The sequence below is a fragment of the Erpetoichthys calabaricus genome, chromosome 5 (assembly GCF_900747795.2).
Source record: "Erpetoichthys calabaricus chromosome 5, fErpCal1.3, whole genome shotgun sequence".
NCBI lineage: Eukaryota > Metazoa > Chordata > Cladistia > Polypteriformes > Polypteridae > Erpetoichthys > Erpetoichthys calabaricus.
This window is the reverse complement of record NC_041398.2, coordinates 15,372,650-15,388,700: the sequence shown is the minus strand read 5'-3', so window position 1 is coordinate 15,388,700 and position 16,051 is coordinate 15,372,650. Positions and strand designations below refer to the sequence as shown.

At 41.2% G+C, this 16,051-nt stretch overlaps 1 protein-coding gene across 1 annotated transcript in view; it reads left to right on the top strand.

The window, feature by feature from the left end:
• The first annotated feature begins 308 nt into the window (after window positions 1-308).
• Window positions 309-16,051, top strand: part of LOC114641610 (zinc finger protein 418-like) — a 42,670-nt gene continuing 26,927 nt past the window's right edge. The window contains exons 1-2 of the mRNA XM_028790648.2: window positions 309-488; window positions 9,813-10,356. Coding sequence (XP_028646481.2) covers window positions 9,954-10,356 — 403 coding nt within the window. The 5' untranslated portion in view covers window positions 309-488; window positions 9,813-9,953. The remainder of the gene's footprint in view (window positions 489-9,812; window positions 10,357-16,051) is intronic.

Genomic DNA, 16,051 nt, shown 5'->3' with positions numbered 1-16,051 from the left:
TTAGTTATACAGCATTTATATTTTTTAGACATCAGACACTAGAAGCTGCTGACGATCCCTTCTCTTCGTTGTCAGTCTGTAGCTGCGAAAAAATAAAAACAATAAGAGTTTTAACAGACGTCATTGAAGTGCATCATAAGTTTCTGTAACGTTAATGAAAATGGCCAGGAGGTGTCACTAGAGAGGTGAGTGTCAAATGCTTCGAAGCTTCGATACGATTTCCAGCACAATTGCTTCAAACGTGTTGATGCTTCGTGAGGCTTCACTCCGCCCATCACTACTCACCAGCTCTTCTCCACGCCGGTGTTTCTCTCCCTTTCCCCATCACTTTTCTTCTTTACCCAATAGAGGCTGCGCGGCAGTGAGCGGCTAGGTCGCGCGTTGATGACGTACAGTTGCGTCACGACTTCATTTCCCTTCTCTGAGAGCTTCTCTTCCGCCGCACGTGTTCAGACCTCAGGCCGCAACAACGAGGAAAAGTGCAGAAGGTGAGACAAAGTCGGACTCGGGGGGTTGACTGCGCGGGTGGGAATACCCCGGCAATGAAATACAAGGCGACACGCTAAAAGGGCCTCCCGATTTTAGGAGGTGCCTGACGCCGCACCCTTTATGGCAGTCTCCGCTTGGGTTTTTCCGACTCGGTGTTGTGGTGTTCTGTAGAGGTCGGTGTCTCGTGCTCAGGGTCGCTGCGATTTGCGCAGACATTAATCTGTCATTGGTATTGGTGTCTTGTTGCTCGTGCACCTCCACGCGTATTTCCTCCTGCTGATTTAACGCTGTCATATCTGTCAGCCACAGGCACGCGCAGCTGCTCACGCACCCCGTGTAGTCCACACTCGGGCGTGTTTTTGGCCTTTTAACGGGGTGTTTTGAGACAATTGGTGCTGCGTGGAATTAAGAATTCTTTCTGATTTAGCTGGGGCGCATTACGGTGTGGTTATTCTTCATGCAGTAATAAGGAGTGTATTACATTTATATCTATTTGTTTAGCAGACGCTTCTATCCAAAGCGACTTATAAAAGAGGTAGACAATCGAGTAACATTAGAGCTGGACCTGTTTGTTCAGCAGGTGTAATAACATAAGTGGATTGCCACATGTGAAAATGCAATAACTCAGACATTTGCAATCAAAGATTAAAATCAGTAAAGCAATTAAACTTTACCAAATATCCAAGACTATAAAGTATTGTACACTGTAAACCCGAACAAATTAGCAAACTAAAAAAAAAACGAGACAATAAGTTGCCAAAAAAAAAAAAATAGTTAATTAACTTAAAATGTTCATTTTTTCAAACCTATTTTTTTTTTTTGAGTAAGTGACTTGTAATATTTAACTCAGGTTCAATTAAATTACTGCATATTTATACTCAAATATTTTAGTAATATATAATGATGTTATTCTCAGATCAAATTAAGAAAGTGTAACTTAAAAATTTTAAGTTAAAAGCATTGCCTATTTCGAGTTATCTAAAGATAAAAAATTTATTAGCTGTAATTACACCTTTAATTAAATAAAACTCAGGCGTGTACTGTTGTCATTCAAAAGTTTTATTTGAACATTATTTACTGCAACGTTAATAAAATGCTATAATAAAAATACAAAACATACACAGACATAGTGCATCAGGTTACATAAAATAACATAACCTTCTTTAAATTTGAACCCTTATGGCTACCTCTACATCAGTGTCAGGTCAGATGCTCTGGATTACAGGATTTTAGTGTTCCCAATTGTGCCATCATGCTACAGATTCTAACAATTTTCAGACTGAAGGACAATTTAATACGTGAACATCTTAGACTTCCTCTCATCTCATTAAGAATATTGGGTTTGAAATTGTCTTTTCAAGTTAAGGAACTGTAAAATGACATCCACAAAGGACGAGTCTACAGGCAGCCATGAAGTACTGCATGTTATTTGTAAAGCTTAATAGAAATTGCTACATTACATATTAAATGAACATATTAAATTCTTCCAAGCTGAACAAAAAAGTGAGCTCAGTACACTGGTTCAAACTCGGCATTTGTGTAGAGACCAAGAGAAACAGGCAACATTTAACAAAAACTACTGTGACTCTGTATATTACATATCAAACTAAGTGCCAAAAGTGCAATTTTTCAATATAATTCTCTAAAGGCTAGACATCACTTTCTCAGATCAGTTTCTAGTTATATACCATCAAATCATTCTTGAGAGTCTGCAGACTGGGTGACAATTTGCCATCTTCCAAACTAAGCAAAATCTTTGGGATAACTAAGATGTAGAGCATATAGGAGACTGAACATTACCACAATGCATCCCCAAACCTGGGAAGGGCGATTACAACATCACTTTACAATACAATACAATTTATTTTTGTATAGCCCAAAATCACACAAGAAGTGCTGCAATGGGCTTTAACAGGCTCCGCCTCTTGACAGCCCCCCCAGCCTCGACCCTCTGAGAAGACAAGAAAACCCTTGTAGGTAAAAAATGGAAGAAACCTCAGGAAAGGCAAATCAAAGAGAGAGACCCCTATCCAGGTAGGTTGGGCGTGCAGTGGGTGTCAAAAAGAAGGGGGTCAATACAATACAATACAGAGAACAGAACAAATCCTCAATACAGTATAAAAATAAAAATTTTAGTAGTACAGAGTAGAATTTAACAGTAGATGATATCCCATAATATGATTTGGATTTGTTCAGAGTCCTGGAGACCTCATTCATCAAGCTGCCTCCCTCATTTGGCCATTCCACAGCTGAAATAGCGCTACTCTGACATAAGGTCCCCTCTTTCCCACGATTCCTGCGATCCTCCATCAGGGACGACTTTACCTTAGGCAGGCAAAACAACTTGGCAGGTGGGCCGTGGGCACCAAATGCCACATTTGAGTACCGAGAAGAGAAACAGAATAGGTGAGGGTTAGTAACAAATTATAACTATCGTGTTACTTATGTTTAAGTGCTAATGACTAACAACAGAGATGCAGTCTGTACAGTTAATCAGCAGCTCTAGTCAGGGTGTGCTAAACTGAAGTAGTGAGCCATCAGCCTGAGAGTGAAGGGGCATCTCTTATAGTAGCAGGCAGACCACTCCACAGTTTAGGGGGGTCCTGTAACTCAAAGCTCGACCTCCCACTGTTATTTTATTAATCCTTGGAATCATAAGCAGACCGGCATCTTGAGATCTTAATGCGCGCTCAGTTTTGTAAGTCATGATAAGTTCAGACAAGTAAGCCGGACCTCGGCCATTTAATGCTTTATATGTTAAAAGGAGGATTTTGAAATCTGCTCTAAACTTAACCAGGAGCCAGTGTAAGGATTTAAGAACTGGAGTGATGTGTTCGTACTTTTTTGTTCTTGTAATAATTCTTGCAGCCGCATTTTGGATTAACTGGTGGCTGAACAGTTTGAACATCCAGTGAACACCGCATTGCAGTAGTCAATCCTACTAGAGATAAATGCAGTAATCGATTTCTCAGACTCCTGCTTATTGAGAAAGCACCTTAATTTCCTAACATTTTTGAGATGGAAGAAACCTGATTTGGACAACTTTGTAATGTGCGCTTTAAATGACCTGCTGGAGTCAAAGGTAACTCCTCGATTGCGGGCTGATTCAGTAAAATTAATTGGGATTCCAACTGAGTTAAATGATAACAAAATGTTGTTGTGATCAGCGTCATTCCCTCCAACAATTCACATCTCTGTTTTATCTGTAGTTCTCATCCATCCACTCCTTTAATTCACTAACACAACTAATTAAAGTTGTTACTTTCAATAACGACCAAGAATGTTCCAGATTGGTAGTGAACTGGACGGCTGTTGTTGTCCCTGTTCACTGTAATCAGGGCCCTAGGCGCATTCACAAGCTCTGCCTCATCAATATCCTGAAAGAAATGGAAACACAGCTCTTTCACAATCAATAACTCAAAAGAATACACAATCAGAAGTAGGAAAGTTTTTAAAGTCAAAAATGTGTGATACAAGTTTATAACCAACCTTGCGTGTCCTCAAACATCCAGACCAGTCCTTTTGCAGAAACACAGGAAGGGCATGGAGGACAGTGGTACGTTTTGTGTGTTTATCATGTAATTCCTAAGGAGAACAGAATTGTAGACAGAATTGCATTTTATTGTATAAATTTAGTTCATAAAATAAGCACCAGCGAAGACTGTCTAAAGTGAAAGCATAAACTAAACTGAACTGAACTAAATAAGAATTAGGCTGTCTTCATTTTTCATTCAAACTGTGTCCAACATAATATTGGTGACTAAACCAAACATCAAACTCGGCATTGTGATCCAGACAATGTTACCCCCTTAGCAGCAGCAAATAAAGGTGTGGTCAATGTCCTAACCCCGAAATATCCTAAACATTACGTGGGCCATGAAATACACATGGAGTGACATTCTGTACAAAGACAAGTAGCCAATGACTTAGCACTTTACTCAAAATAAGATCCATCCCAGAACAGTACCTAATAACACACATACAAGTTTGCTCATTAAAAAGCTCATATTTCACTTCTGTAACTTTGAAATGGGCAGCGTAGTACCTGTTCATCATGGACTTTCAAAATGCCAGCTAAAGAATTGGCAATCTTTCCAGTTTTGGATGCCTTCTGCCTAAACAAGGTCATCAAGCGTGGGATGCGACAATCAAGCTGTGCAGAGAATATGTTGTGCAGGTTCTGGTTTGTGATCCGCTGGAATTCTGCACACACCTAAGTGAACAGTCATAGAACATCAGTACATATCAATTCAATAGAAATATTATTTACATAGAATGGGACATGCAAGCACTGGAGCATCATTGAAACAATAGATAAACCACTTTACCTCTGACTCTATGCGCAGAGCAGCTCAGAGGTCCAGGATCTCGTTTTCTCTGGTGGGCTGGATTGGATGATGGTCTGTTATCTCGGGGCAAATGTGGTCGGCATCATCCTTCCAGTCAGAGGAAGATTTCTCTCAGTCTTCTTTAGCTCTTCAACAATCTGTTCCGTCAAGCACTCAAGAGATATGGAATTTTCTCCCTTGGGAAAGTTGGGCAGAAAGTTTGAATTGGGTTCGATCAGTTGGGCTTTGTCTCCATATCAAGTAGACTTGCACTTCCAAATCTGCCGAGATGTTCAATTCTTCTCCTTCTGGCTGCTCCCGTCAGTGGATCATCTTTTTATTGTGGTACGTGTATTGATCTTGCAAAATTTTACACTGGATGCTAGTGCTGGGCGGTATGACCAAAATTCTATATCACGGTATTTTTCAAGATTGTACCGGTTTCACGGTATTCGACGGTATTTTTTTTCCCATGCATGAGTTAATCACATTTTCCACTGCAATTACTGCAGTAGACTGGCTAAGAATAACCTATTCCACTGTAATGAGAATTGTACATTGTACAAAAAAACATTTTAATGTGCACACAAGTATTAATACAGGTTTGCATGGCTCCATAAAGTGATAAAGTGGTAAATGGGGTACTAATAAAGTATCTATCTATCTATCTATCTATCTATCTATCTATCTATCTATCTATCTATCTATCTATCTATCTATCTATCTATCTATCTAATGATGAGAAGGAATCACACTGCATGACAGTTGCTGTCAAAATATAGAACCTTCTTATTGAACAAATTTTGCAAACCGCTTAAACTAAAACTTTGACAATAAATTGTCAACCATCCAAAGAGGCATTTAGTTGTACTGCACTGAACACGTCTTAGAAAAGGAATAAATGGCAAATATTTTTTGTAAACCAACTACACTTTGTTAATGTTAACAATCTCTGTCCACTGACATGTTAAAGTGACTTTTTAAACAACTTTACCATCATTAAACTGCATAATATATAAACTAATAAATAACAGTAAAATAAATAGGTTAGGTTAGGTTAGGTTTCTTTATTTAGTCATGTTTACACAGGAAAACATGAAATTTGCCTTCTCGGTTGCATCTAATAACAGGTAACAGACAGAATGAAATAAAGCAGACAAATAGAAATAAGAAAGGTTAAGGTAAGGCAGTTGGTATAAAACATATTTATACCAACAAAAAAGGTTTCAGGATATATATAAAAACCTTAAACATTATCTCCGATAATTCTTATTGAAAAGTCGTATGGCACTAGGAAGAAAGGAGTTTCTGGAGCGATTTGTGTGGGTTTTCAAAGCAACTATCCTTCCTGATTTACTGAAGTTTAGTTCTACATGTAATGGATGTCTGTCATCAGTTGAGATGATTTCCAGTTTCTTTAGCATTGCCCTCTGACACACACACACAGTAGTCAAATCATCAACATCAGCCCCGATAACTTTAGCTGCATACTTCGTAATCTGCTGGAGCTTTTTTGAGTTTTGGTTTGTTAGACTATTAAACCAGGCAGTGAAACTGAAAGTGATCATGGACTGGATCAGACTGCGATAGAAGGACAACATGAGGTCCTTGTCTACTTTAAATAGTTTGAGTTTATGGAGGAGAAATAAGCGCTGGTTGCATTTAGAAAATATTTTTTTTGTATTTGTATTCCAGTTAAGATTGTTATCTAGGTAAATTCCTAAGTATTTATATTCATTCACTATTTCTACCTCCTCTTCCAGAACTACAACAGGTGAACATACAGATTTCTGTCTCTTAAAATCAAATATCATTTCTTTGGTCTTTTTTACATTCAGAGTGAGAGAGTTTTTATTGCACCAGTTTACCATCCAGTCCACTTGATTTAGATAGTGGCTTTCATCCTCCCCAGATATGCATCCTATGATCATGGTGTCATCCGCATACTTAATAATGGAGCAGTGGTCATTGTTCTGTCTCAGGTCACTTGTCTACACAGTAAACAGTAATGGTGATAAGACACACACCCCTGTGGACTTCCTGTGTTTGAATGAAGAGCTTTTGAAAAAGTGTCCTGAACTTTAACTGTCTGTGAACCATTTAAAAGAAAGTTCTGAATCCATAGTATGATAAATGGGTTTGCATTCATACTGTTTAATTTCCCAATCAGTATATGAGGCTGTATAGTATTGAACGCTGAAGAAAAATAGTGCTCTGACATATAAACCAGGCTGATCAAGAAAGGTATAGATTTGATGTAAGATAACAAGCAGAGCATCTTCCACACTTCTGTTTGCACAATGAGCAAATTGATTGTTGTCTTGAAAAGACGTTGTCATTAAAATGTTTTTCACCAAGTGTTCAAAGCATTTCATTGGAATAGATGTAAGTGCCACTGGTCTGTAATCATTTAAACAGCTTGGCCTAGAAACCTTAGATACAGGGGTGATGATTGATTGTTTCCATAGATTTGGTACAATACCACAGGTCAGAGACCAGTTAAAAAGTAAATGAAAAACTGGGGAGAGCTGCTTAGAGCAAGAGCCGACCTGATATGCCGTCTGGTCCCAATGCACTGTTTGTTTTGGCCTGCCGCAAGCCTTTTTCCACTTCAGTTAAACTGAACCCAATCACAGCAGAATACCTGGTGTTTTTATAAAGCGTTTCCTTTATTTCTGTATTTTGGGTGCTAAAATCACTTGTTTCAAATCTGGCATAAAAGTTATTCAGTTCATCAGCTAAAAGCTTGTGGTCTTTGTCAGCTGGAAAATCCACATTCTTTTTAGGGCCCAGTCCTGTAATTGTTTTTAGTCCCTTCCAGACCTGCTTTGGATTGTTATCATTGAACCACCTCTTGATTTTTTCCCCTTACATCTTTTTATTTTGTTTAATAATATAAAATTTTGTTGCATAATATATAAACTAATAAATAATAACAATAAAATAAATAATAGTGCAACTTCCAGTAATAATACTATTACATCAAAACTTCAAGCCCAGGTACATTACACAGTATTCACCGAACTAAAATAAAACAAGTGCAACTTGGAGATGACATCTTTACCAACTGAACTGTCATTAAGGCAAATTGCATTATATATATATATAGATAATTATATATATAATAAAAATGCAACTTGCATTTAATAAATAAGAAAACTGCAACTTGCATTTATAATACTATTTGTTGTTTAGTGGGTCAAAAAAAACAAAAAAAAAATGGTCCGTTTTTAAGTCCAGTTCGCCGTGTCTGTCTTCGTGGGCGCGGTTGCTCGACCGCAGGGATTTGATGAGGTGTTTGGGGCGAGTCGCATCTGATCATTCTCAATTGCTTCGTCGGCTTAGTGTGGCGTGTGAATAAGGCGCTGAGCCCACGGACGGAGACGTATATTTATGGGCCGGCATGATGGGGGAAGGAAAAAAGAAAAGATAGAACACAAGGAGGTTAAAGAAGGGAAAAGGCAGTCATGGGAGACGATCCAGACACCAGGAAGGAGAAGGCAGCACGAGCTGGGGCTCCGTGAGGGAGTGCAGGCTTAGGTGATCTAGGGGCTGGTTCACCCCACTGAGTAAGCGTGTGGAGCGAAATGTAAGACCTCCAAATGGATCAGAGGAGTGACTGAGTGAGCACGAAGGAAGACGGGAGGTGTGCCGACCTCGGACAGTCTGGCTGCGCAGTGTGGCGGCAGCCAAAACAGGGGTTGGCAGAAAGCTGTTTGTGCTGCAAAGGCTCCGTCAGCAACGCCAGTGAAGGGTGAGCCGTGGAGACAGAAGGTGGTGTGCTGCGATCGGGCGAGGAGAGAGACTGCATTTTAACGGATATATTTATTATGGATTTTATCCCCACATTTCACTGGCTTTATGGATTTGCTATTTATTTGGGTACTGTATTTTTCTGAACACTGTCCAACGGACACTTTTGGTTTTACTTTGACTGTTTTTAACAAAAGCACTTGAGCACTTTCCGACATCCCCTGGCTTCAATGAGATTTCTCAGCTCATCTCGGTCATAACTATCGACGGTGTTGGTTCAACAGACTCCCATGTGGGAAGAGGGAGTCTGTAGGGGACCGGCACCGTCACAGTATTACACAGTAACCAGATACATTATAAAATAAAACAAGTACAACTTGGCTTGCAGTATTATCCAGTAGTATAGAAACAGTATTCATACATTTGAACATAATGCTCCACATCCGACCTTTTAAAACCAAAGTATCTACAGATAACAGACACGGCACCTTTTCTCGTCAAAAGTTCTTCTGTGTTATCATGTTCAACTTTATCGTCTGCTACAGCTTCAGTTTCAGAATGTTCCCTGTCCATTTTCACCGCTCAATACCTCCACTAACACATGTACTCTGTTGGATGCGTATTTTGTGGTGCACCAGTGAAAAAGGTCCCCCTTAAACAGTTTCCCGCTGCGCCACGTTCCGAATGTTGTTTAGGTTATTTAAATCCATTTCATAACAAAAATAAAAAATGGTTTTTGGTATGAACCGGTATACCGCCCAGCACTACTGGATGCCCTTCCTGACGTAACCGTCCCCATTTCAAATCCATTCATCCATCCATTTTCCAACCCGCTATATCCTAACTACAGGGTCATGGGGGTCTGCTGGAGCCAATCCCAGCTAACACAGGGTGCAAGGCAGGAAACAAACCCTGGGCAGGACGCCAGCCCACCAGAGAGCACACAACCACACAATTTAGAATCGCCAATGCACCTCACCTGCATGTCTTTGGACTGTGGGAGGAAACTCACGCAGACACGGGGAGAACATGCAAACTCCACGCAGGGAGGACCTGGGAAGCAAACCCAAGACTCCTAACTGCGAGGCAGCAGTGCCACCCTGCCGCCCTCATTTAAAATCTTACTTAGTAATTATTTTGCATTTGGTAAAACCTGGATGTTAACCCTGAAATGTGTTGAAGTTATTTGAATTCTTACCCGTGTTGTTTTTTATTTCTTTATGTATGTATTTATTTTCACAGATATACAAAAGGACCCTCCTCTCCCCTCGGTGGTGGTCTTCAGGTTCTGGGCTGTCCATGTGAAAAGGGGAATCTTAGAAGAGGCCAAAAGGAGAGAAGAGTTTCACATGGAAAGTGAAACCTCGGCCAAAAGAGGGTGACATGGCTCAGGGAGTGGTGCACATTAAACAAGAGGACTGTGAGTGGGTTGCAGCAGAGGGTTGGTGTGTGAAGGTGGAGGAATGTGAAGGAGGAGTTTCACTTTTTAAAGAGGAGGAGGAGGAGGAAGAGGAGCCCATGGGGGAGGTTATTAACATTAAAGTCGAGGAGTGCGAAGATTTATCAATTGGTCTTGCACTGCAACACGATGACACGGGGAGCCGTTTCAAGCAAGAGATTGGTGACGAGTTTCATTCCAGGTTACAGCCCTGGTTCACTAATATGGGACCACTGGCTACCCAGCAGAACCTCGTAGAGCTGAAATCGGAGCCTGAAGAGGAGATCAATGAAGGAAAGTGGAGGAGAGACGTGGAAGAGCAGCAGTCATCTAGGAGTGTGGCGAGAAGTAAGTAGCGTGATTCAACGCAAAGGCAAGTGAAATGGAGAACATTCTGTGGTTGTCCTGCTGTTTTAGTAGATACAAATGAGACAAAGGTAACGTGTACGATTGATTTGGGATGGGACCAGCTGCGCAGGGGGAATCGTTGACCTCCTATTTTACATTTAAATTTATTTACTTGGCAAGCACTTTCATCCAAAGTGTTACACAGGAGCGTTAACATTCTTGAGCAACATCAGTCTGGGGACTTGCCTTAAACAAGAGGAGCAGGACAGGTTCCGAAAACATCACCTCAAGTAAAAGAGCTATAAAGCTAGCATAACAAAGTATATGATATTCTTAGGTCTGAGTTTGATTATTCTGATTATTTGGGTGGTCACCTACCAGGCAACGCTTGTGGTTGGTCAATAACAGCAAAACATATCCTATTAGGTTACCTAAGGCATTGTCACCAGAGGGGTGCCATTTATGCAACTGAAAAGCAGTGCATGATCTGGACTGCAAGATTTATTTTCTTCCTCTGTGGGCGCACGTCTTCCCCGTGTCCCACAGACAATACACAGTCTCAAGCACAGTACACAAAGTAACACAAAGCAAAACACTCTTTCTCTTCCTCCACCACTCGTCCTCATCCAGCCAACTCTGGCCACTGAGTGGTGGTCACTGGCTCCTTTTATAGTCCACCCAGAAGTGCTCCAGGTGCTTGATCGCCGAGTTCCAGCTGCATTTCCGGGTGTGACGAATACACTGCCCATATGGGCTCAGGAGTCCCAGTTACAGCACCCCCTGGCGGTGCCTGTGGGACCCAACAGAGCTGCACCCAACTCCAATTCACCTGGAACCCTGCGGGAAACCGAGGTACCTCTACAACACAGTGGGGTGGCCATCTAGCGTCTAAGGGGAGGTATTGCACCCTCCAGGGATGCTCCCCCTGAATATACAGTGAAGGGGCGTCCCGGCTGGGCATGGACCCCAGCTGTCCGCTACAATATATATATATATATAATATAATATAATATATATATATATATATATATATATATATATATATATATATAATATAATATAATATAATATATATATATATATATATATATATATATAATATATGTGTATATACAGTAGGTAGAGAAAAGAATCCCCCCCTTTGAAATATCCCCATTTTTTTGCTTTACAGCCTTAAATGTAAACACACACACTAATATTTCTCCAGCTTTACTTACTCAATGCAATACATAATATCCAAGTGACAGATATCACAGCTACAGTTCAGAAGAATTATAACATCAAAAACAAGACCTAATGAGATGAATAAAGGACCACCCCCCAAAGTCAATGTCATTTTGTTGACCCCCCCCTTTAGCTTTAATGCCAGCCTTGAGTCTCTTGTGATTCTTCTCTATCAGCTTTGCACACCTAGATTGAGCCCACTTAATATTTGCCCCCCTCTCTTCTTTACAGTTGAACTGTTCAAGTTCACTCACATTGGATGGTGATGTTGGTGGTCTGCTATCTTCAGATCTCTCCACAGATTTTCACTGTGATTGAGGTCTGGGCTCTGATTGGCCACACCAGGACATTCACTTTTGTCTCCTTCAGCCACTGTGTGGTCCATTTTGCTGTGTGCTTCGGGTCGTTGTCGTGTTGAAAGGTGAACATTCTGCCCGTCTTCAACTTTCTGGCAGAAGGTAGCAGGTTTCCCTCAAGTATTTGATGGTGTTTTGCCCCATCCATTTTTCCTTCTACCCTAACGAGAGCCCCAGGCCCCCTACAACAGGATGCTTCCCCCTCCATGCTTTACTGTAGGTATGGTGTGTTGTGGATGGTGGACCGTTTGGTGTTGAGGCCAAGTAGTTTGATTTTGGTCTCCTAAGACCATAAGACCTTTTTCCACTTGGTATCAGAATCTTCAAGGTGGATTCTGGGAAAGCTCAAATGAGCCTTCATGTGGCCTTTCTTGAGAAGTGTGACCCTCCTGAACAAGCCACAATGGTGGAGCGCTTGTCAAATTGTTGTCACCTGCACACCATTAATGACCACTCTGTGCCATCAAATCCTGTCACTCCTTCACAGTGGCCATTGACCTCTCGGTAGCCTCTCTTACCAGTGTCCTCCTTGCTCTTCCATCCAGTTTGGAGGGTCCTAGTAGTACCAAACACTTGTTTATGATGGACTTTACTGAGCTCCTTGGGATTGATAAAGCCTTTGAGATGTTTTGGTCTCCTTCTCCTGTCTTATGTCTGTCCATAACTCTATCCTGAGATCTTCTGAAAGTGGCTGGCCACTCATAGTCAGGTGTTTGCTGTCAGTTGCTTTACCAAGGAAGGGAATGAATGGACCAGGAACAGCTTCACTAATCACACTCATTACAATTGAGCACAGCCAGTAACTGCAATGGGAATGGGGGGCACTGACACCTGATTGAGTTTGGGGGGGGGGGGGGTCCTTTATTCATCTCAGTAGGTCTTGTTTTTGTTTTTTATAATTCTTCTGAAGTGTAGCTGTGATATCTGTCACTTGGATGTTAGAGGGTGTGTTTAGTAAGTAAAGATGGAAAAAATATTAGTGTGTGTGTGTTTACATTTAAGGCTGTAAAGCAAAGAAAATGGGAATTTTACGAAGGGGGGTTTCTTTTCTATACCCACAGTATATTCACACACACACAAACACAAATAAATTACCAATATGACATATTAGCGATACAAAAACTTTAATTAACAATTTGACAGATTTTCACATAACACTTGGTTTTTCAATCGCTTCTTAACACGTATTAAGGGAGCCAGCAGGTCACTCCACCATCTGCTAGCTGCAAATGGCAAGAGTCTGCATTGAGAGTTTATCCACAACAGAGGTGGCATCACCAGACCTCACAAATTAAGAACTAAAAAAGGTTTAACTGAACGTGAACAGAAGGGCTCAGAATGTTACTTTCTGCCTGTAGGGCTGTGTTTTTTTTATCCATAAAGCATTGTAAGCCAAAATTGTATTAGATTTAACAAAATGAAAGCAGTATACCTCGTCAAAAAAACGAGTATTTCCTCATTGTTGCTGAAGCTATGGAAGAAATTTGCACAAAGAAAAAGACAAGATCTGTGTAGTTGCATCCCCTACAGAGATTTTAGTCAAAATCGCAGACCTATGTCTTGTTCTAATGTTGTGTTAAATTGAATTCAAATGGAGTGATCTAACATTTAGGGGTGTTGTTACAGTGCATCCGGAAAGTATTCCCAGCGTATCACTTTTTCCACATTTTGTTATGTTACAGCCTTATTCCAAAATGGATTCAATTCATTTTTTTCCTCAGAATTCTACACACAACACCCCATAATGACAACGTGAAAAAGGTTTACTTGAGGTTTTTACAAATTTATTAAAAATAAACAAACTGAGAAATCCCATGTCCATAAGTATTCACAGCCTTTGCTCAATACTTTGTCGATGCACCTTTGGCAGCAATTCCAGCCTCAAGTCTTGTTGAATATGATGCCACAAGCTTGGCACACCTATCCTTGGCCAGTTTCGCCCATTCCTCTTTGCAGCACCTCTCAAGCTCCATCAGGTTGGATGGGAAGCGTTGGTGCACAGCCATTTTAAGATCTCTCCAGAGATGTTCAATCGGATTCAAGTCTGGGCTCTGGCTGGGCCACTCAAGGACATTCACAGAGTTGTCCTGAAGCCACTCATTTGATATCTTGGCTGTGTGCTTAGGGTCGTTGTCCTGCTGAAAGATGAACCGTCGCCCCAGTCTGAGGTCAAGAGCGCTCTGGAGCAGGTTTTCATCCAGGATGTCTCTGTACATTGCTGCAGTCATCTTTCCCTTTATCCTGACTAGTCTCCCAGTCCCTGCCGCTGAAAAACATCCCCACAGCATAATGCTGCCACTACCATGCTTCACTGTAGGGATGGTATTGGCCTGGTGATGAGCGGTGCCTGGTTTCCTCCAAACGTGACACCTGGCATTCACACCAAAGAATTCAATCTTTGTCTCATCAGACCAGAGAATTTTCTTTCTCATGGTCTGAGAGTCCTTCAGGTGCCTTTTGGCAAACTCCAGGCGGGCTGCCATGTGCCTTTTACTAAGGAGTGGCTTCCGTCTGGCCACTCTACCATACAGGCCTGATTGGTGGATTGCTGCAGAGATGGTTGTCCTTCTGGAAGGTTCTCCTCTCTCCACAGAGGACCTCTGGAGCTCTGACAGAGTGACCATCGGGTTCTTGGTCACCTCCCTGACTAAGGCCCTTCTCCCCCGATCACTCAGTTTAGATGGCCGGCCAGCTCTAAGAAGAGTCCTGGTGGTTTTGAACTTCTTCCACTTATGGATGATGGAGGCCACTGTGCTCATTGGGACCTTCAAAGCAGCAGAAATTTTTCTGTAACCTTCCCCAGATTTGTGCCTCGAGACAATCCTGTCTCGGAGGTCTCCAGACAATTCCTTTGACTTCATGCTTGGTTTGTGCTCTGACATGAACTGTCAACTGTGGGACCTTCTATAGACAGGTGTGTGCCTTTCCAAATCATGTCCAGTCAACTGAATTTACCACAGGTGGACTCCAATGAAGCTGCAGAAACATCTCAAGGATGATCAGGGGAAACAGGATGGACCTGAGCTCAATTTGAGCTTCATGGCAAAGGTTGTGAATACTTATGTACATGGGATTTCTCAGTTTTTTTTATTTTTAATAAATTTGCAAAAACCTCAAGTAAACCTTTTTCATGTTGTCATTATGGGGTGTTGTGTGTAGAATTCTGAGGAAAAAAATGAATTTAATCCATTTTGGAATAAGGCTGTAACATAACAAAATGTGGAAAAAGTGACGCGCTGTGAATACTTTCTGGATGTACTGTATGTCCATAGTCTTGCGTCTTCACACACAGATGTATTATTATTATTTTTTTAATTTTAAATCTATCTCTCCAAGCGTTTCCCACCTCACAGCACTGTTCTTTCATTGATTATCATGTAATATTCATTTACAGGATTTGTGGGGAAAGTTCAGTGATTCAGTACACACATAGGACTGTGGGATCCATGAAACAGACCATCATTTTATCAAACATTCTTAATCCAATTAAAAGTTAAAGAAGTAATGGGTCAGGGTCTTTCCCTGCAGCATCAGACACCCCTGCAGTGTAGGGGGTTGCCAGTCATTTCACACCCCTTCACCCACACACACCCATTCGGCCAGTTCAGAGTTATCAGCCCACCTAAACTGCAAGTCTACAGAGATCGGAAAGAAAATCTAGCGTCTGCAAAGGAAACTCCACGCAGTTGTGTCAAAATGGATAATGAATGGGTACGCACTTTGACCCCCAGGACTCTGGAATGGTGAGACAGCAGTGCTAATTCCTACACCTTCATTCCGCTCTCATTTAATTGCATGTATTTATATGTTTTATTTTTATAAATATAATCTCAGCTCAAATAATAAACCACTTCACCCAACACACCCATTACTCTTCAGTGCATCGTGGAGGAATGTGACAAAGCTCTAAGGCTGAGTCTACTATTGAAGATGGCACATCCAAGGCAGGGTCCTGTTAAAGATAAGGAGGATTGAAATGAGGATGACTATGGGCAGTGGAAAGAGTGACGGGGCAATAGTGACCACTGGACATGAAGTTGCTTCAATTTGAGTTTGTAGAATCCTTATGCCAGACACACTTTATCGGCTCCAATTCATCCATTTTCTTTACCTGG